The sequence below is a fragment of the Vigna umbellata genome, chromosome 5 (genome assembly GCF_029865625.1).
Source record: "Vigna umbellata cultivar VRB3 chromosome 5, Vumbellata_1.0, whole genome shotgun sequence".
Lineage (NCBI taxonomy): Eukaryota > Viridiplantae > Streptophyta > Magnoliopsida > Fabales > Fabaceae > Vigna > Vigna umbellata.
This window is the reverse complement of record NC_142169.1, coordinates 60,026,175-60,048,195: the sequence shown is the minus strand read 5'-3', so window position 1 is coordinate 60,048,195 and position 22,021 is coordinate 60,026,175. Positions and strand designations below refer to the sequence as shown.

At 32.8% G+C, this 22,021-nt stretch overlaps 2 protein-coding genes across 2 annotated transcripts; one reads left to right on the top strand and one right to left on the bottom strand.

Moving 5' to 3' along the window:
* The first annotated feature begins 12,196 nt into the window (after window positions 1-12,196).
* Window positions 12,197-17,323, top strand: NHX2 (sodium hydrogen exchanger 2). The gene is made up of 14 exons (XM_047295185.2): window positions 12,197-12,544; window positions 12,661-12,779; window positions 13,288-13,385; window positions 13,574-13,636; window positions 13,720-13,766; window positions 13,859-14,053; window positions 14,822-14,868; window positions 15,132-15,198; window positions 15,316-15,416; window positions 15,506-15,607; window positions 15,756-15,894; window positions 15,976-16,038; window positions 16,228-16,311; window positions 16,583-17,323. Exons 1-14 carry the CDS (start codon window positions 12,371-12,373, stop codon window positions 16,928-16,930), a joined length of 1,647 nt encoding a protein of 548 aa, XP_047151141.1. The 5' UTR covers window positions 12,197-12,370; the 3' UTR covers window positions 16,931-17,323.
* A 147-nt stretch (window positions 17,324-17,470) lies between these two features.
* On the bottom strand, window positions 17,471-20,777 carry CSD1 (copper/zinc superoxide dismutase 1). Its single transcript, XM_047295183.2, has 8 exons — window positions 20,636-20,777; window positions 19,563-19,651; window positions 19,225-19,326; window positions 18,895-18,990; window positions 18,526-18,557; window positions 18,342-18,417; window positions 17,936-17,989; window positions 17,471-17,673 (listed from the first exon to the last, which is right to left on the bottom strand). The coding sequence occupies exons 2-8, from the start codon at window positions 19,636-19,638 to the stop codon at window positions 17,651-17,653; spliced, it is 459 nt and encodes a 152-aa protein (XP_047151139.1). The 5' UTR covers window positions 19,639-19,651; window positions 20,636-20,777; the 3' UTR covers window positions 17,471-17,650.
* Window positions 20,778-22,021: the final 1,244 nt, after the last annotated feature.

Sequence of the window (22,021 nt, the reverse complement as noted above, 5' to 3'; positions counted from 1 at the left end):
TCTCACTTATATACTATGTCTTACTTTCTGAAGCCTTATGGTCAGACCCCTCTCTGCCTGCTTCTATATAACTTACGAATCATATGTTTATGTCAAAGCCTTATGGTCAGACCACTTTCTGCCTGCTTTCATAAACCTCAGGTGTTACATTGCTCATACCAAACTCTCATGGTATAACTCGAACATACTACTCCCGGTAGTAAACATCATTTCATAAGTAATGATTTCTCATATCCACTCCAACATTTCATAAAACCAACAATTCATACCCTCTTATCCATCTAACTCAATCATGTTCATTCTTTAATCATGAATTCATAATAACCCGTTTTGGTATCAATAAATTAAACATATAGCCAGATATCATGCTTCATATTATAAACTCATTTTTGCCCATAACGAGTATAACTCAACGTATTTTCACCAAACAAAGATCATGGATCAACCAAAATATATCAACATATCTTAGGAAATACATATTAAAGTCTGGGCTCAATGTAATAAAATATATATGAAATTTTTACCATGATAATATTATGCATCTACAATCAACTTGTTTTATTTTATTTTCATCCTAGTATGGATTTTTCTTTATTCCAGTTGGTCACCGGAGAGGACCCAGATGTCTGAACGCATCAAACTCACCTTCGACGCCAGCACATATGACTAGTCACAACTGACTGGACCAGGCCAGGGCTGCTCTATGATCAGGGATGTGCCAACTCAGGTTTTTAAGGTTCCTCTATCCTACCAACAAAGAAAGGCCCTAAATAATTAACAATTGATTTATTTAAATTATCTATCATGTTCTCTTATGCTCTAAATCTAAAATGCCTAATTTTAATATTTTTACTTCCTCTCACAACAACCTCAAACAGTATCTGTATATCTATTTAATACTCATATATAAGCTATTACAGAACCCTTACTCCAGACCTTCCAACAAGATCAATTTCAGCCAACAAACTCATTCAATAAATTCATCACATCACAACATGTACATTTAACAGTTTCAGTTATAACACTCAATATAATAAAAGTCATAAAACAGTTTCGCAAGAGAACACCAGTTCAACATTCGTATATTTATAAATTCATACAAAAATAATTAGTTGCCCTTACCATCAAAATAATATTAATATAAAAATTCAGGGGAAACAAGAAGTTGAATCTGGCAGAGCCGGTTAGACAACTTCTCATCCTTCCACAAAGATGCAATAAAAAGAATAGATAAAACAATAAAATTTCTGGGGAAACAAGAAGTTGAATCTGGCAGAGCCGGTTAGACAACTTCACATCCTTCCAAAAATACAATATAAAGATATAAAAAAACAACAACAAAAGCTTTGGGGAAACAAGAAGTTGAATCTGGCAGAGCCGGTTAGACAACTTCTCGTCCTTCCAAAAATACAATATAAAGATATAAGAAACAACCAAAGTTTTGGGGAAACAAGAAGTTGAATCTGGCAGAGCCGGTTAGACAACTTCTCGTCCTTCCAAAAATACCATATAAAGATATAAGAAACAACCAAAGCTTTGGGGAAACAAGAAGTTGAATCTGGCAGAGCCGGTTAGACAACTTCTCGTCCTTCCAAAAATACAAAAGAAACAAATAAATGTTCTCATTCAAAATTCAAGACCATACAGCAACAAAGTACTACATATTCAAGATTTAGGATTAGAGAAAAGCAAAGTATAAGAGTGGCTTCCCTTACCTCTATTACAGACTTAATCTCCTCGCTCTCTGAAAACTTCCACAATATCCCCTTTGCAATTAGAAATTCTTCCAACTCTCTTCTCTCAACATTTTTCTAAGTTCTTTGGTGTAAATTTTCAGCCTTCCCCCTTGGCTATTTATAGTAAAAAAATTTACTATTCATTTTTACTATTCATTTGTACTATTCATTTTTTTATTCATTTTACTATTACAAAAATAATTTTTTATTTGCAAATTGGTGAATTCTGATCTCAAAGCTACGTGTAACACTTATCCTTTCCAAAAATAATTTTTTTTTTACTATTCACTTTTTACTATTCACAATTTACTATTCACTATTTTTTTTTATTAATAATTTTTTTTTTAATTTTTTTTTTTAGTATCTAACTTACAAATATTTTCAAGGATCTTACAATCTCCCCAACAACAATTATTTTCGTCCTCGAAAATTATTTATTAAAACAAAGACTATTTAACAAAAGATTACTTACAAAAGAAATATGGATTTTCGAAAACCATTGCTCTGATACCCAATAGTGTAACACCCCGATTTAGGCGTTACAATTTATTTTTCCACAAAAATGCATATATTACTTTTCTTTAACAATTTTCAACACCAACAAAATATTAAGTGTTGTATTACAACACAAGTCTTCTAAAATAAAATTTCACACAGTTCATAAACTTCTTAAATTTAAAATTCCACACAGTTTGAAATTTCAAAATATATTTATTTAAAAATCCCCCATGTCTCTTTTTTTTTTTTTTTCACAGATCTCTCATCTTCTAAGCAAGTCTAGAACCATATGCTAATTCATCTGAAATAGTTTATGCTCCCGTATAATATCACACATTATACGATCATTGCAATCACATACACAAACACAAACAATAGGTTGAGCTAACTGAAACAAGCATACAATCCATTCACAATCTGTTAATAATACATCCACAATATTCAATACAGTTAAGCACACCCACTCAACATATTATCACAATATCATTGCTCAACAATTTTACTATTCCACTTATCAAAGTGTTACAACTTCACCTCATCCGACCTACTTACCAAAGTAGTACAAACCAAGTTATTCTCTCTACTTATCAAAGTAGCACCGCAAGACAATATTGTCTACTTATCAAAGCAGCACAGCAAGACATTATTGTCTACTTACCAAAGCAGTACGGTATAATTAATTCGCCTACTTACCAAAGTAGCATAAAACAAGATCTTCTGCCTACTTACCAAAGTAGCGCAGCAAGACAATACTGTCTACTTACAAAGTAGCACATAGTTAATCTGCCTACTTATCAAAGTAGCCCGATTTATATCATTCTCTTTATCTCTTCATTCATCATCTCATCCTGCCTACTTATCAAAGTAGCGCAAATCACCCTGCTTACTTACCAAAGTAACGCAAACCCAACATCTACTCGCCCACTTACCAAGGTAGCGCAAACCAACATCATTTACATTATTTTAAAAAAATTATTCATAATCAATCACAACCCATCCAAAATTAATCATATTCAACAAACATAAGAGAATCGGTGAACTTTTCTCAATTCCCTTCTGTCTACTTACCAATGTAGCATAAATTAACAAAATTACATTTTCCTAACATATCATTCATAACCAATCACATGTCATCTCAACCACTAATACCAAACCAATCATGCTCAACAAGCACATAATAACCAATCAACATATCTCAGTTTCAATTCTGCCTACTTACCAAAGTAGCACAAATTAACCAAATTACCTTTTTCAACATATTATTTATCGACGATCTGAACCAATCAAACTAATCAACAACATGTTTAGATCATATGGTAAGCTTTTCAGTCCAATCCAACAGTTAATGAGGCGGAAATCATCAATTTTTTTTTTTATAAATGATCCAAAAACATAAATTAAGCAATATTGAGATCCCTGAGAAGTTACAAAATTAATATCTCTAAATCGGTAACTCTGATCTATAATCCGAACGGTCGAAGTATGTTCCTATCTGTTAGAAACCTCATACTAAAGTTTCAGGTTAATCTAACGGTTAACTAAGTAGATATGAAGGTCTTACCGAGGTAACTCAGAGACAGAAATTTAAGTGGTTCTCGGTTAAACTCAAAATACGGAATGAATTCCTCTAAGAACAGACATCTAATTCCAAATCGAAACGGTCAAGATCACCTAATATGTCTTATGAACTCCATACTAAAGTTTGGGCTCAATCTAACGGTAAATGGAATATATATGAAATTGTTACCATTATAACTTAAGAACAGAATTACATTGTTCATCAAATATTTCAAACTTTAGAAATTTCTTTCTCTAAGCATAGACCTTCAATTTCAAATCCGATCGGTCACAGTGTATTAATATGTCTTAGGGATTCTATATCAAATTTTGAGGTTGATCCAACGGTCAAATAGGTAAAAATCTATATTTTTACCGAGACACCTTAGTAACAGAACTACAGGGATAACTAATTTACTCAAACTTGCAGAATTTGTTTCTCCCAGTACAGACCTCTATTTTCAAATCGGAACGGTCAAAGTTTAGTAATAGGTATTAGGATTCACATACTAAAATTTTAGCTAAATCCAACGGTGAAGAAAATTAATAGAAATTTTTCACCACAGTAACTCGAAAATAAGAAATTATAATCATGAAACCCAAATTTTACACAAGTCAATAGATAACTACCATTACCAAATTTTAACACATTCATACTCATATTCATGATCATAACAAGAAAGGATTAACTCCCCTTCATCAAAATCAAGCAATTGGAACCATATTTCTAACTACAAAATTCTAGAAATTAAGTTGAGTTAGCTCCCCTTACCTCATGAAGACTAAAACACCTTAAACTCTTCTTCAAAAAGAGCAACTCCTCTCCTCCTTGCTAGACCAAGTCAGCCTCCACACTTAGGACACTTAGGATTTCGTTCACCTCCCACCAAGGACCTCTCTACTCTCCTCCAAAACTCCAAATCTGATTTGGAATTAAAAGAAGATGCCTTAGACAACTAAGGACCCATGCACTTGGCACTTAACAATAATAAACAACCAATGGACCATCCTAAACCATTTTCCAGCCCTAAAACATGGTAGGAAAGTTTCCAAAGGGTCCCAAAATGTTCTCCTAGTGCAAAACAACCTACTCACTCCAAAAAGTTGCAACTTGTAAAAATACACCTAAAATTAAGGTTGGACGCTAGCCCCTGGACAATAAAACTGTCACGTTTTCCCCAGCTCAGTTAGACCCCTTCCCGAAGTCCAAAATATGCGTATGAGTAGTCAAATTGAAGCTCTTTGAGTCTAGTTTCCAATAAAACAAGAATCAACTCAATTGATATTTTACTAAGAATAATAATTTCACTCCCCAGAGTCCCAAAATATTTTCGAAAACCATTGCTCTGATACCAAAATGTAACACCCTAATATTTTAAAGGGTATTACTGATAGTAGAGACTAAATTAATTTGATATCTCATATAAACAATCAAACTTTATTTCAATTACTCCAAAGTACAATACCAAACTTACACACTTTAACAATATAGTCTTCACCATTGAAATTTCAACTTATAAGTTTTACACAACATAATCTTCCCAATACAAATTTATTCTTTTTACAAAAAATCCCTGAAAGTTTTTCCCCGCATCTCTCTCATCTCTAAGCTTTTTCAACCGCATCTGCAACATTATCTAATCACATATAACATGAGTTATATGATCATAGTACAAACAAATAAGGGTAAGCCAACCATATCATAAAATCATTAAACTTGTAATAAAAATATTATAATCATGTATTTCTGCAATTGATAAAATATCATTATTCCGATGTCATTAATTCATCGTTATCAAAATCATCTTTCTCCTTTCCATAAATCTTACAAGTGTACCATGCTTACTCATGAAGCCTTATGGTCAGACCACTCTCTGCCTGCTTCCTTAAGTCTCACTTATATACTATGTCTTACTTTCTGAAGCCTTATGGTCAGACCCCTCTCTGCCTGCTTCTATATAACTTACGAATCATATGTTTATGTCAAAGCCTTATGGTCAGACCACTTTCTGCCTGCTTTCATAAACCTCAGGTGTTACATTGCTCATACCAAACTCTCATGGTATAACTCGAACATACTACTCCCGGTAGTAAACATCATTTCATAAGTAATGATTTCTCATATCCACTCCAACATTTCATAAAACCAACAATTCATACCCTCTTATCCATCTAACTCAATCATGTTCATTCTTTAATCATGAATTCATAATAACCCGTTTTGGTATCAATAAATTAAACATATAGCCAGATATCATGCTTCATATTATAAACTCATTTTTGCCCATAACGAGTATAACTCAACGTATTTTCACCAAACAAAGATCATGGATCAACCAAAATATATCAACATATCTTAGGAAATACATATTAAAGTCTGGGCTCAATGTAATAAAATATATATGAAATTTTTACCATGATAATATTATGCATCTACAATCAACTTATTTTATTTTATTTTCATCCTAGTATGGATTTTTCTTTATTCCAGTTGGTCACCGGAGAGGACCCAGATGTCTGAACGCATCAAACTCACCTTCGACGCCAGCACATATGACTAGTCACAACTGACTGGACCAGGCCAGGGCTGCTCTATGATCAGGGATGTGCCAACTCAGGTTTTTAAGGTTCCTCTATCCTACCAACAAAGAAAGGCCCTAAATAATTAACAATTGATTTATTTAAATTATCTATCATGTTCTCTTATGCTCTAAATCTAAAATGCCTAATTTTAATATTTTTACTTCCTCTCACAACAACCTCAAACAGTATCTGTATATCTATTTAATACTCATATATAAGCTATTACAGAACCCTTACTCCAGACCTTCCAACAAGATCAATTTCAGCCAACAAACTCATTCAATAAATTCATCACATCACAACATGTACATTTAACAGTTTCAGTTATAACACTCAATATAATAAAAGTCATAAAACAGTTTCGCAAGAGAACACCAGTTCAACATTCGTATATTTATAAATTCATACAAAAATAATTAGTTGCCCTTACCATCAAAATAATATTAATATAAAAATTCAGGGGAAACAAGAAGTTGAATCTGGCAGAGCCGGTTAGACAACTTCTCATCCTTCCACAAAGATGCAATAAAAAGAATAGATAAAACAATAAAATTTCTGGGGAAACAAGAAGTTGAATCTGGCAGAGCCGGTTAGACAACTTCACATCCTTCCAAAAATACAATATAAAGATATAAAAAAACAACAACAAAAGCTTTGGGGAAACAAGAAGTTGAATCTGGCAGAGCCGGTTAGACAACTTCTCGTCCTTCCAAAAATACAATATAAAGATATAAGAAACAACCAAAGTTTTGGGGAAACAAGAAGTTGAATCTGGCAGAGCCGGTTAGACAACTTCTCGTCCTTCCAAAAATACCATATAAAGATATAAGAAACAACCAAAGCTTTGGGGAAACAAGAAGTTGAATCTGGCAGAGCCGGTTAGACAACTTCTCGTCCTTCCAAAAATACAAAAGAAACAAATAAATGTTCTCATTCAAAATTCAAGACCATACAGCAACAAAGTACTACATATTCAAGATTTAGGATTAGAGAAAAGCAAAGTATAAGAGTGGCTTCCCTTACCTCTATTACAGACTTAATCTCCTCGCTCTCTGAAAACTTCCACAATATCCCCTTTGCAATTAGAAATTCTTCCAACTCTCTTCTCTCAACATTTTTCTAAGTTCTTTGGTGTAAATTTTCAGCCTTCCCCCTTGGCTATTTATAGTAAAAAAATTTACTATTCATTTTTACTATTCATTTGTACTATTCATTTTTTTATTCATTTTACTATTACAAAAATAATTTTTTATTTGCAAATTGGTGAATTCTGATCTCAAAGCTACGTGTAACACTTATCCTTTCCAAAAATAATTTTTTTTTTACTATTCACTTTTTACTATTCACAATTTACTATTCACTATTTTTTTTTTATTAATAATTTTTTTTTTAATTTTTTTTTTAGTATCTAACTTACAAATATTTTCAAGGATCTTACAGATCGCGTAGTTCTGACTGAGAAATTTTTTGTTTGAAGATGTGAATGTTTTATATTTTGGTATTTTCATGTGAGAAGGAGAAAAATTTTTAGCACAAGGACGATGCGAACGATCACACATGTGCCTAAACCTTAAAAATATATTTTTGTATTTTTTTATAAAAGAAAGAGAAAAGGTCTTTTAGCACAAGGACGATGCGAGCGATCACACATGTGCTTGACCTTTAAAATGTATTTTTGTATTTTTATAAAAGAAAGAGAAAAGGTTTCTAGCACAAGGACGATGCGAGCGATCACACATGTGCTTGACCTTTAAAACGTATTTTTTGTAATTTTTAGAACAGAAGAAGAAAAGGTTTTAGCACAAGGACGATGCGTGCGATCACACATGTGCCTAAACCTTTAAAACATTTTATTATTATTTTTTTTAGAAAAGAAGAAGAAAGGGTTTTAGCACAAGGAGGATGCGTGCGATCACACATGTGCCTAAACCTTTAAAATATTTTATTGTTTTTTTTGGAAGAGAAGAAGAAAAGGTTTTTAGCACAAGGACGATGCTAGCGATCACACATGTGCTTAACCCTTTAAGACATATTTTTATAATTTATTTGAGAAAGAGAAAAGATTTTTAGCACAAGGACGATGCGAGCGATCACATATGTGCTTAACCTTAAAAATATTTTTTTTGTGTAATGAGCATTAGGCTTATGCGTACGATCGCACGAGCGTTCAGATGACTTTTTTCTTTTCTTTTTTATTTTTCATTATTTTTACTTATTGTCTTCTATATTTTTTTTATAGATTTTTACAATATAAAAATAATGTTTTCCTACATATTTAAAATAAAATCTAAAATAATAATTACTTAATTATTTACGTAACACAAAATGATACTTAGCTATTTAAAATAAAAAAAACAATAAAATTATTTACACAAGTGTTTTTAAGAATGTCAAAATAAATAAAAGTAAAAATAAACCTTATTTACTAAATGTTAAAAACACACTAAAACTATTTCTTAATTTTAATCTTATATATTTTAGAAAACAATTGCTTAAAGAAATAACGTTACTATTAAAAGCTCTAAAACCATTTTATACAATTTTATATATTTATTTCTTTTGTACCTTTTTTCATTTTTTTTGTCTTTTTAGGTTGTTTTTTTTTTATGGTTGCGTCGTTTTCTATTAACAAATAAAATTGAAGTTTAAAATAAACAAATCTAATTAATAAACAGACAAATGTTAAAAGAGTAAAAAAAATAAAATAAAAAAACGGAACAACCAATAGGGAACCAAACAAATACTAAGAGCATAAAAAAAACAAGGGTGTTGCTCCCTCCACCACCCCAAGTGCTCCTGCACCTCTCCACTATTTTCATTTATTCTAAAACTACTTTACACCTCCTCACTATTTTCTTTTATTCCAAAAATACCCTACACCTCCCCTTTATCCTCAATAATCTTTCCCTTTCTCTCTCTACATTAATGGAGCATTTACATGGCTCAGATTTGAACTTGTGATATATTGCAAAATGTAAAATAACTTTAATATTATTTACATGACTTAAATAACTTGAATAAAGTATTTAATTTATTAGATAAATAATATAAAAATATTATTAAATACTTAAAATATAAAAGAAAAGTTATTTGTTAAAGATTTGAAATTTATTTAGTTATTTCGTCATTATAAAGTTAGTATATAATAATAATAATATATTATTATTTACTATTAATATTATTATGTTTATTATTTTGTATTTGCATCTAATTTTTAAGTCTATAAAGTGGAAGTAGTAGAAGCACTAATATTGAAGTTTCTCAGAATTTTATATATTTTGCAATATATCACAAGTTCAAATCTGAACCATATGAATGCTCCATTAATGTAGAAAAAGAAAGATTATTGAGGATAATGGGGAGGTGTAGGGTATTTTTGGAATAAAAGGAAACAGTGAAAAAGTGTAAAGTATTTTTAGAATAAAAGAAAATAGTAGAGAGGTGGAAGAACACTTGGATGGTGGAGAAAGCAACACCCAAAAAACAATTAAATAAGGATAGGGGTGTATGATGAAAAAAAACCTTCCCTGGCAGCCGCTGGCCCAAGCCCCAAACCCTTTTAGGGTTTACTTTTTTTTTTCTAAGCACATGTAAGAGAAAGGAGGCAGCCTCCCTTTCCTCCAAACCGACAAGCTGCAACTGGCCGGCGCTTCCATCATTTCCTCTGACCATATTTGCAATCAGTTCAAAACCTTTAATATGATCTTCTGCAAAATACCATTCACTCCAAGAACAATCATCATCCCACTGCATCCTATCGGACATTTCAACAGTAACCTTTTCTTCAAATTTTCTAACTCTGGAAGCTTTCATATTGTCGTCATCATAAGAAATGCTTGCCGTTGAGAGAGGTGCTGACGGACTTCACAAGCGAGTCGCGGTCTGAGAGCTCCACAGGGACAGCCATGGCGGAGACCCTAGCGTTGCAGCTTCTTCTGGTGAGAACGACACCAGTGGATTGATGGCGAGAACCAGGGAAAGGGAAGGAGGAGAACTTTTGTGAGTTTTTTAGGAGGTCTCTGAGGGTGAGAGTGGGTTAAGGTGGTGGTTGGTCGGTAAAGTGGAACCGGATGTTGACTCGGGCTTCTCTGTTCTTGTTTGAATGCAGGGGAAACAGGAGAGAAGTATGATAAGAAGGATGAGAACGAATATTTGATTGAGATGAAGACGGTGGAAGGGTGTTGGTAGTAGCTGTAAATGTCAAGATGGTTATGGCGATGTGTGAATATAGATGATGGTTGATGATTGAGTGAGGGGAGTCAAGGTCTAGTGGAGAATCCAAGCGGTTGATGATGGTTTGCGAGTAAGACAAAGGTTGGAGTGGGCAGAGGCTAGGAAAATGAGTGAATGAGGATGAAGGTTGGGGAATGATGGATTCCTGTGACATGCTTGATGGAGGAAATTGGTTTCTCCAAAGGTCTCTCTGTTGAGTGAGTAGAGAGTGAATCCCCGTTTTGTGAGAGGCGAATCCTCGGTTATGTGAGTTGATGTCCCCTTTTTTGTACGAGAGGGAGGTGTTTGTTCTTGTGGATGGGCATGATGGAGGAATCAGTTCTTACCTTCTGAACAAAATCATTTTGAATTTTTCTTTTCCCTTTCACAGGCTAAAGTCATCTGTAACCACTCTACAATCCAGCCATCCTTCCCTGGGCCAGAGAAGTTCTTTTCATTTTTGTGGTAATCCAGCTAGAGGTAGAGTAGGTCTATCCAAGGATTTGTATCCCAAAAATGGGAGATAACATAGAGAAAAGGACTGATTTGAGAAAGCTAACTTTGCCTAATGCGTGTTCTATTTTTTTTTTTTTTTTGCTTATTTTTATATGTTGGATAAGTTAGTTAAAGTAAAGAAATATTAAAATGACAAAATAAAATAACACTAAATAACAAAAATTAAGATAACAAAATAAAAATAAAAATACAAAAGAATAAAAATGTAAAAGATAAAATAAAATAAATCAAAGTAACAAAATAAAGTGACTTGAAATAAAATTAGAATAACATAAAATCAAATAAAATAAACAATATTAAATAAATTGAAACATTATTTATTTAATTAGTTACTCGGACGAAATTGAGTGTAAATGGATATACAAATTCAAACAACAACCCTGAATAGAAAGAACAAAGTTAAGACACTCCATCTTAAAATAAGATTTGACAAAAGATAAATGTGTTAAATTATGTTTCAAATTAATCTCTCAGCTTCAATATCGTAAAAGTCATCAATATATTTTTTTAATAGAATATTTTTGAAACGCAAAATTTGGAATGAAAGTTATAAATCTAACACAAATTTATTATTCCCCCACACCAAAGGCTTCTATTATGATTGGTGTTCTCTATTTGTGTATGTGATCCCCGCATTGCACGCTTCTTTGTCTCCGTCTCTTCTTTTCTCAACGATTCTCATCATTCTCCGACTTTTTCTCTTCTGCTTCAATCGAACAAATATCCCCAACATTTTCTCCACTCATTATTCATCATTCTCTTTGTTTCCCTTCCTCGTTTCGTTTGCATCATTGCATGCATATAGCTTCGGACTAAAAGCTTAACATTTCCATTTGCCGGGAACTCGAGCACCAGTTTGGTTCCTTTGATTACAGAACATCCTCTCTTAGTTTCCACGTTAATTACTCTTAAATTCATCAGCATCTTGCAGCCAAGCGTTTTGGTGAGAGTTTTACGTAATTTTTTGTTCTTTCTATCACGTGAATTAATGTTGAGCTTATGGTTAGAAAAATGTCTTTCCAACTTTTTTATGCTGATAGATTCACGAGCATGTATGTTGATGTTTTGATTTAGTTGCAGAGACTTTAATTTGTTCTTGCAATACATTGGATCCAAAGATAATTAAGGAGAGTGTTAAAATGTGTACATCTCCAAGGCATATTATAAATTCGGATTTGGTTCGTAAAGTGATGTTGCAAGTTGCTTAATCTCAACAAAGAAAATCTGAATTTGGAAGCAAAGAGGTTTTGCAATTGAGGGTTCAAAGAATGGGTACTGAAATAAGTTACGCACTTTCAAAATTGCATATGCTATCCACTTCAGATTATGCCTCCGTTGTGTCCATGAACATTTTTGTGGCTCTGCTGTGTACTTGCATTGTCATTGGCCATCTTCTTGAGGAGAATCGCTGGGTGAATGAATCTATCACTGCCCTTTTTATAGTAAGCGATCATTACTCCATAAATTAATTAATATACTACGAACAAATTGCTATACATATACACGCGTGTAAATTTTAGTACTATAAATAATTCTGTCAATTAATTGCTATTTGCAGGGTGTTTGCACTGGTGTAGTCATTCTGTTGCAAAGTCGCGGCAAAAGCTCGCATCTTCTAGTTTTCAGCGAAGATCTTTTCTTTATATACCTTCTGCCTCCTATCATATTTAATGCAGGGTAAGGCTTTTAGCACCGAATTCTTGCTCTCTAATGGTAATGATGATAAAGTGTCTGACTCTGTATTTATCATCGTCTAATTAATTGGAACTACAATGAAAATTGACCACCATGTATCCAATGAGATAATCTGAATGTAGTAGAAAGGCCTGAATTTTTTCAATTCTTGCGGAAAATGGCATAAAATAATCTTAATATTCTACTATACTACTAGTCAAATTTTCTTACAGACATTAGTTAAACGTTAATAAAATCATTAAATAATGTGTATCCAATTTCATATTTACTGTCACGATTTGGTGAATTCTAGTATAAATTATTAGCTAATAATTACTGGTGTGCTCATGACACTGCTCTTTTAGTCCAAGGTACTAATGGATAATGGCCTTTCTGCTCAACTCTTCTGAGATTCCTTGTGGGGTGTTTTTTTGTGTTTTCCTGATGTTGTTGTTGTTCTTTTACTTAGACAAATGTATACCTGAGTAATGTTATTATATATTTCTTCCAGGTTTCAAGTGAAAAAGAAACGGTTCTTTGTTAACTTCATGACCATTATGCTTTTTGGAGCTGTTGGTACATTAATAAATTGTAGCATCATAACTTTCGGTATACCTTTTCCCTTTAAATGGATCTCTTACCTTGTTCTCTCCAAAACTTAACATAACGACAAAAAAATTGGCACCTCAGATTACAGTTAATTTGTAACTGAGTGCCAATCTAAATTTGCTAAGTAACTTTTTCATTGGAAGTATTTAGATTCTTACCTGACTTGAATTTTCGAAGCATTGTTTCAGGTGTCATACAAATTTTTAAGAGAATGGGTGTTGGAAAATCACTGGAGATAGGAGATTATCTAGGTATAATAATATTATTCAATCTCTTCTATTTGGCAACTTTGACAATCTATTTGTAACTGACTCCATATTTAAAAATAATTCAGCAATTGGGGCAATATTTGCTGCAACAGATTCAGTGTGCACATTGCAGGTTTGGAACTAAATGTGCCTTTTTTCACAATGTTATAGCAACAATCAAGGTGTGAATGCTGAGCACTGAACTTACAAATTATGTTGTTGCAGGTGCTAAACCAGGATGAGACACCTTTACTATATAGTCTTGTGTTTGGCGAGGGTGTTGTTAACGATGCTACATCTGTTGTGCTTTTCAATGCAATCAAAAGTTTTGATCTCGACATAATTGACCACAGAATTGGTTTACATTTTTTCGGCAATTTCTTCTACCTGTTTATCGCAAGCACCATGCTTGGTGTCCTGGTAACTGTCTTTCTCCCTATAACTCTCTCTAGTGTAACGTCACAAAGTGACAAGATTTAACACATCAATTAGCACTTAGTACATATTGATACTTAATATATATATATATATATATATATATATATATATGTATATATATATGTATATATGTATGTATGTATATATATGTATGTATATGTATGTATGTATATGTATGTATGTATATGTATGTATGTATGTATATGTATGTATGTATGTATGTATATGTATGTATATATATGTATGTATATGTATGTATGTATGTATATGTATGTATATATATATATGTATATATGTATATGTATATATGTATATATATATGTATATATATGTATATATGTATATATGTATATATATGTATATATGTATATATATATATATATATGTATATATGTATATATGTACGTATCTGTATGTATATGCATGTATATGCATGTATATGCATGTATGTATGACATACATGCATGAAAAATTATAGAAACATAAACATATTGACCCTTAATGGACCAAAAAATATAAACTATCCTCTTTATGTATGATCACGTGAGAGAGGAAGATTACACTATATCTTTAGAAAATAGAAAGCAATTATGATGAGAACAGTTTGCAATTTTTACTTTGTTCTTGGTAATTTGCAGAGTGGTAATTACATATTTTAGAATTTTATGTACTTATCGTTTCCTATATATTGTTATAATATTTGTATCATGTGTGCATCATAGGGTCTGATATGTCCATATCACCTTGCAGGCCGGTCTACTCAGCGCTTACATTATTAAAACGCTTTATATTGGCAGGTATCATGTTGATAGAATTCCTTTTTTACCACCATTATTGTTTTTCAGCAGTTACTATGATAGTGTTCCATTGTTTTATACTCTATATGCAGTTAATATGATATTTTTTTCCGTAAGGAAAATGCTTTCATTGCCTTATTTCACTACAGGGGAATCTCTTGGGTGTTTCTACGTTTTATCTTGATCACCAGTTTTCTAAACCTACCATAAAAAATTGTAACAATTGTTTAGGTGCTCAACAAATTGCTTACTCAATATTACAGGCACTCTACAGATCGCGAGGTTGCTCTCATGATGTTAATGGCATACCTTTCCTACATTCTAGCTGAAGTAAGTTTTGAAGAACGCACAAACTCCATTGTGGAGTCCTTTATGGGCTCTATATTTATCCATTCTTGCGGTTGACATTAATCAGTGGGGGTTCTCATGTATTTAAATAAAATGCAGTTATGGTATCTGAGTGGCATTCTCACTGTATTCTTCTGTGGGATTGTTATGTCACATTATACTTGGCATAATGTGACTGAGAGCTCAAGAATCACTACCAAGTATATCTTCAATCAGATTCTTCAAACTATATATGTGGATCTATTGGCGGTTGTAACACTATTTAACTTGTTTTGCCTTGCTGTTACAGACATGCTTTTGCAACTCTCTCTTTTGTTCTTGAAACCTTTATCTTCCTTTATGTTGGTATGGATGCGTTGGACATTGAAAAGTGGAGGTTTGTTAGCGATAGGTAAGTCCTGATTCTGTCACACCTTGACCATTTTTATTTATGAAGATTGTTAAATCATGCATCTCCCTACTCAAAAATGCTTTCCTCAAAAGTTCCTTTTAATTACTATAGAAAACAACTCGTGTACCTCACTCGGTTTCTTCTGCAGGCCGAAAACATCTGTTGCTGTTAGTTCAGTTTTATTGGGTCTCGTACTTGCCGGAAGAGCAGCATTTGTTTTTCCCCTATCCTTCTTATCAAACCTCACTAAAAAATCTCAAAGTGAAAAAATAAGCTTCAGGGAGCAGGTATGGCTAGATTTCTGTGAAAATATTATCTTTCAGGATTTCGCGGGATGTTGAAAAGGTTTCCATTATTCCTTGTTTTAGGTGATCATTTGGTGGGCTGGTCTTATGAGAGGTGCTGTTTCAATGGCACTTGCCTATAATCAGGTCAGATCAATGTTGCTCATTTGGAGATACAGTTTTTGAAATATTAGTGTTAATGGCCAGTTAACAAAGGCGAAGAAACAGATTAACAGTTACTGTACATAGGATCAAGTCTTAAATTGCTGTTGTATTTACCTTGGGTATGATTTAAGTTCAAAGTATCTAAGAAAATGATACTCCTGTAAAATGCAGTTCACCTTGTCAGGTCACACTGAACTGCGAACCAATGCCATCATGATCACCAGCACCATCACTGTCGTGCTTGTCAGCACAGTGGTAAGAAGCCTACATTTTGTAAATTTTTTATATCATGTTAATGTTCACATAAAGAGATTTTGCTTTCTGCTTCGGTGATAATTACCAACCATTTCATGAGATAGCTAACATGATAGGAAATGAAAAATCCACCTCAATAATATGCTTAAACGTAAACTATATCAAATATTGATCAGTTGTGGGAGATTTGGGATCTGTAAAACACGATACCTCAGTTTCGAAAGAAAAATTCTCGAGATGAGGCTGACACAATTTAGTTACAACTTGTCAGGTGTTTGGTTTGATGACCAAGCCACTCATAAGGTTTTTGCTGCCAGTTAGTCCACCTCCTAAACGCAAGAACAGCTTGGGAAACATGGAATCATCTAATAATCCTCCAAAATCAATCACTGTGCCCTTTCTTGGAGGCTCTCAGGATTCTGAAAACGAACTTGATGGCAATGAAGATCATCGTCCAAACACTATTCGTGCCTTACTAAGCACTTCAACTCATAATGTTCATCACTTATGGCGTACGTTTGATAATTCAGTCATGCGTCCAGTTTTCGGCGGTAGGGGATTTGTTCCTGTGGCTACTGCTTCACCAACTGGCAGAAGTAATAGTCAACAGTGGCATTAAGAAGATTGCTCAGAAATGTGTACTATAGTAGATCGAAAATTTTGTTCAGATGATGCAACGCATGTATAAAAACCGCGTTACGTTTAGTCGAGTTCTTTTGGGTAGTGAGAACATTGTGCCATGGGTTCTATTTCATTTTGACCATACTACGGGTCCCTGCGAAAGTATTGCTGGTAGTGTGAGAATTGTGAATTCAGTTATGAACCCATTTTCTTTATTTTTTTAAGTTAAGATTATTGAAAATTACAACCACTGTCTTTTTATTCAAGGAAATGTTTAATTCGGTAGGAAAGAATGGAGGAATAGATCACAATGAAAAATGAATTATATTATCTATTTCATTTCATGACTTCCGCTTCCCGATTCCCCAATTAACTTTATTCCATTCAATCCCTTTTTCCGACTTATTTATTTCTTTATATCCTACTACCAATCCAAACATTATCTGACTAATTCATCGTGAAAACCTCTCATTACCCTAATATCATGCTGCAAAGGCAAACCGATCAGATAAATATGGACAAACCACTAAACACGCAATTCAGGCAAAAACCATGAAATAAGCATCAAGTGTCTACAAATGACTCTCATACGATACAAGTGAAACACAGAATTCAGCAGTACAGACCAATCCTAACCAAACGGGTTTAAAAGGGCGATTCTTTATTCCACAATTCTAAAGCTTCGTCATACGATCACGCCCGTTTTCATGTGACTAGTTTATCCTTGCAAACCAATGATACCTATACCAACAAACGGCAAAAAGAGGATATCAGTACAGTCAACATAAGCAAACGGAGAACTGAAAGGAGCCATGAGACAGTGAAAACAAAAATTAAGACAGCCGACATTTTAGCAAAGGCTGTCAAATTATATATTATTGGTTGATATATGATAGTATCTATTAAGATGTATGTAAACCTGTTTACCACATCGACCATTGATATTGCATGGGTAATAAGGAATATCAGAAATACGGTATTTTTAACATCACAGTCTGCTTACCACATGCTACTCTGCCACCAGCATTTCCAGTAGACTTGCTAAGCTCATGACCACCTACACAAAAGGAGGAGGAACTATAACATGCAGTAAACCGAAAAACAACGAACGCTTTTAACATAGAATAATGAATAGCTGTGATTTGGTATGCAAGGAAGGAGAAATGACCAAAATCATCGTTTGTTAGCAAAGAAAATGAACGAGAGGAAGACAATTTAATTCGATGAACCAACCGCAAATGATGGTGACACTTACTATAACTTTTCTACTTATATGAAAAAATCATGTTCTTTGTTAACACGACAGGATACAAATCCAACCGAATTAAGATGGAATGTCACGAGTCACAATTGATGACCGATGCCTCAGATACCAAAAATGGCAAGGTATAAAACAGATTAGTGAATACCTTTCCCAAGATCATCAGGATCAGCATGGACAACAACAGCTCTCCCAATGATGGAGTTTGGTCCAGTGAGAGGAATCTGCGCACATTCAATAACTCATTAAAAACTGAAGCTTCTCATGGTATCAGTCAACTCTCAACATAGAAGAAATAATCAGAGAATTTGATCAGGAGCTGAATAACATACCTGACTGTCAGTTATACTAAAGGTGGCGGTACCTGGGTTAGACACGAGAGTAATCCATTTCAAAATAAGGACCAAACAAGTATGTGGTATGTATACAAAAAGAAAAAAGAAAAGTTTTTTCAGAGATAGACTATCACCAAAACAGAAAGCAAGTAATCTTGATTACCAGCCATTTGTTCAAAAAATGGAAAAACTATTAATTACATCCGTGTAATGCGTAAAAGATTACTATTATTAAACATCGGTATTATAAAAATAATCAGAACTTTAAGAATTCGAGTCAGAAAATTAGCATTATTATCTATCTTGGAATGATAGGGATCAGCACAAATCAAATAAATGAGACAGAAAAAATCATATCGATCATACCATCATCACCAACATTTACATTCCCTAGATCACCAGCATGGCGATTCTCATCCTCGGGGGCACCATGCTCCTTGCTATTAGGATTAAAGTGTGGTCCTGTAAAAATTGGGGATAATAAAAATTAAGCCTTCTAACATGTTACTAAGTGACAGGATTTTAATCCAATCCAGCTGCTTTATAATAGATTTTATTGCTTCAAACTTTTAAGAATCTCCCATACAAATGTTCATTGCTTTCAATTCAAGTGAAGTGAGAGTTTACAATTTGTTCCAGTTCATTAATGTCCAACAGAATTAAAAATTTACTCGGGTTATTGTCCAAAGACTATACCAGTTGACAGGCAACCATTGGTAGTGTCCCCCAAGGCATGGACATGGAAGCCATGGTGACCAGGCTTAAGACCAGCAAGAGTGCCAGTTACAGTGGTTGGACCTGCACAATTGACAATATATATTACTTGATTTGGCTCAATGGTTAGTACAGAAAAAGAAAAAAGGTTAATGTCATAACATATATCATCAAAATATGCACTTTTGTAATAAAGGTCATAATTTAAATTTTTCGTAATAGAGCGGCTTGATTCATCTTAATTTATTATTTTTCTCCCTAATAAATGCTTATTGTAAAGTTTATTAACGATGAGGGTTATGCTCACTGTTGAGACTCACCATTTCCGTCCTGACTGAAGTAGACAGTTCCAGTGACACCCTCACTGCTGCCAAGAACTGCCACAGCCTTCACCATTGCACAATGTGATCTGAACAACAAAGCAGGCATTTCAGATAAAACAGACAATACATGTACAAGCTCATAGAATCAACATGCGTGACGTGTGCACATACAGTGTCTTGGTTATCATGGTGGTGAAATAAGAATGGTACTATGGTGAAATAAAATAAGTAGGCATCTCTCTCATCCAGAGTTACAACTAGTAAGTAGTACTTATGGTAAAACAAGAACAGTAAATATAGACCAGTAGATCATATTCAAATGGTCAGAATCGAAAAGATAAAAATCCACGACTGATGTGCCAACACAACAAAGTCAGCTGTGTAACACGACAAACTAAACACTAAAGACATTTCAAACTCTTCAAAACTTCCGATCCAGGTACAATTAAGTTCACTTGATGAAGTCTTTTATGTTAGTTCCAGACATAGAAAGAAAATATTGTGTTGACCACAAGAAAATAGAGTATCACGACAAAAAGCATAACCTCAATTTCCAATTACAGAAACAAGCTACCTATTCAGTAGATCTGTCTATCAACGCTAAACAAAACGGACAGATCTACAACGAACACAAATCCTTCCTTATCTCATAGTAATAGCACGAGTTCAAACAAAAAACATAGAAAATCACTAAAACTAAATTCATTTCGAAAATCGAATCCGAAGCCAGGAGTTTAACAGATACGCTTTTCAACTCTTCCTTCGTCCAAATTAACCAAAGGACATTAAAAAAAATGCGGTCAACAGCGTTTAACATAACGTAATCGATCTGTGCACGACTGAGAGTAAATACAAAAAAGAGAGATAGAGATTTGAGAGGAAAAGTAATCAGAAACAACAATCGAGTATTCTGAGAGGAAATTGAAGAAATGTTGAAGAACAATAATCAGAAACAAAAATCAAGAATCCAGAATCTTGAGAGAGGACATCGAAGAAATGTTGAAGAACAATGATCGGAAACAAATTGATAAAGAGATGAACAAAAGAAAGAGAGAGAAGCGCATGCATACCTCAGGGCACCCCAAGGAAGAAGTGTGAGAAGAGAAGAAGAGTCTAGAAGTAGCAGAAGGAGAGTGATGATAGAAACAGTAAGGTCTTTTTGTTTTATTTATAGCCATGGAGGCGTGTTGGGACTTAACACAGGTAACACGTTGCAGTATATCACTCACCTAACCATCCACCTCTTGACCTTATCACTCTAAAATTTTGGAGGATTTTGTTTTATTAAGATAAGTATTTTTCTACTTTTTTTATTTATATTTTAATTTTTACAATTTTGTAAATTAATTTAATTATTGTAGTTAAATATTTTTAATTTTTCAAATTTATGGTCATATAATATTATTCTATGCTATTATTATGTTTTACAAAATCTAATTCTTAGAATTTAATAATTAATAACTTTACATTTCCCACTAGTAGAAATATATGTTGCAATATTTTGATTAAAAAAAAATTGTACATCTATTTCATTTTAATTGTGCTCACTATGACTATTTTAATTTTTTATATAATTTTTAAAGAGCTTTAGGCCTTTGTTCTTTTGAGTAGATTTGAAAGAGTGGATTTGAGAGGATTTGAGAAGATTTGAAGATAATTTTTTTTTTGGTTTATTTGAGTAGATTTAGAGGTAAATGAAAGTGAATTTGGAAATAAAATTTGTGAGAATTAGTATAGAATTGTATTGACATGACTAATTCTCACAAATTTTATTTCCAAATTCACTCTCATCTACCTCCAAATTCACTCAAATAAACGATAAAAAAATTTATCTTCAAATTCTCTCAAATCCACTCAAAAGAACAAGGCCTTAAAGACTTTATAAAATCTCATTAGTTATTTTATGTTAAATGTGTCACGTGGTGTTATATTATTTTTTTAATTTTCGTGTGAATTTTCTTTATCTTTGTTTATTTTAATGGATTTGAGAGAGTGATGGAATAGATTTGAAAGGATTTGAAGATAATTTTTTGTGGTTGTTTATTTGAGTGAATTTGGAGGTATGTGAGAGTGGATTTGGAAGAAACGTTTGTGAGAATTAACGTAGGATTTGATTGATATGAAAGATTAAAAAAAATTACTTTCAAATCTATTCTCACATACCTCCAAATCCACTTAAATAAACAACAACAAAAATTTATTTTCAAATCCTCTTAAATTCATTTAATCACTCTTTCCTAAATCCATTCAACTGAAAAAATCTTAATAATAATATTATTGAATTTATATTTTATTTTTTATTTTTTAAAGACTCACATAGGAAATTTAATATATTCTTTATGTTTATATATAAATGGTATCAATTTAAATTTCTTATAATACCTATTGTTAAGATTAAGATCCTAGGTAGACTTTAATATTTCACAAGTTTTTATTAATTTGTACTTCTATATTAA

What these genes read in the sequence shown, in the direction of transcription:
- NHX2 (XM_047295185.2), top strand. Translation starts at nt 12,371, where the DNA reads ATGGGTACTGAAATAAGTTACGCACTTTCAAAATTGCATATGCTATCC. An exon ending in CTATCACTGCCCTTTTTATA is followed by an intron (nt 12,545 to 12,660) that starts GTAAGCGATCAT and finishes TGCTATTTGCAG; the next exon opens with GGTGTTTGCACTGGTGTAGT. An exon ending in GGAGATAGGAGATTATCTAG is followed by an intron (nt 13,637 to 13,719) that starts GTATAATAATAT and finishes AAAATAATTCAG; the next exon opens with CAATTGGGGCAATATTTGCT.
- CSD1 (XM_047295183.2), bottom strand. Translation starts at nt 19,638, where the DNA reads ATGGTGAAGGCTGTGGCAGTTCTTGGCAGCAGTGAGGGTGTCACTGGA. An exon ending in TTAGTATAACTGACAGTCAG is followed by an intron (nt 18,418 to 18,525) that starts GTATGTTATTCA and finishes GAATGTGCGCAG; the next exon opens with ATTCCTCTCACTGGACCAAA. An exon ending in TGGTGGCAGAGTAGCATGTG is followed by an intron (nt 17,674 to 17,935) that starts GTAAGCAGACTG and finishes TTGTTGGTATAG; the next exon opens with GTATCATTGGTTTGCAAGGA.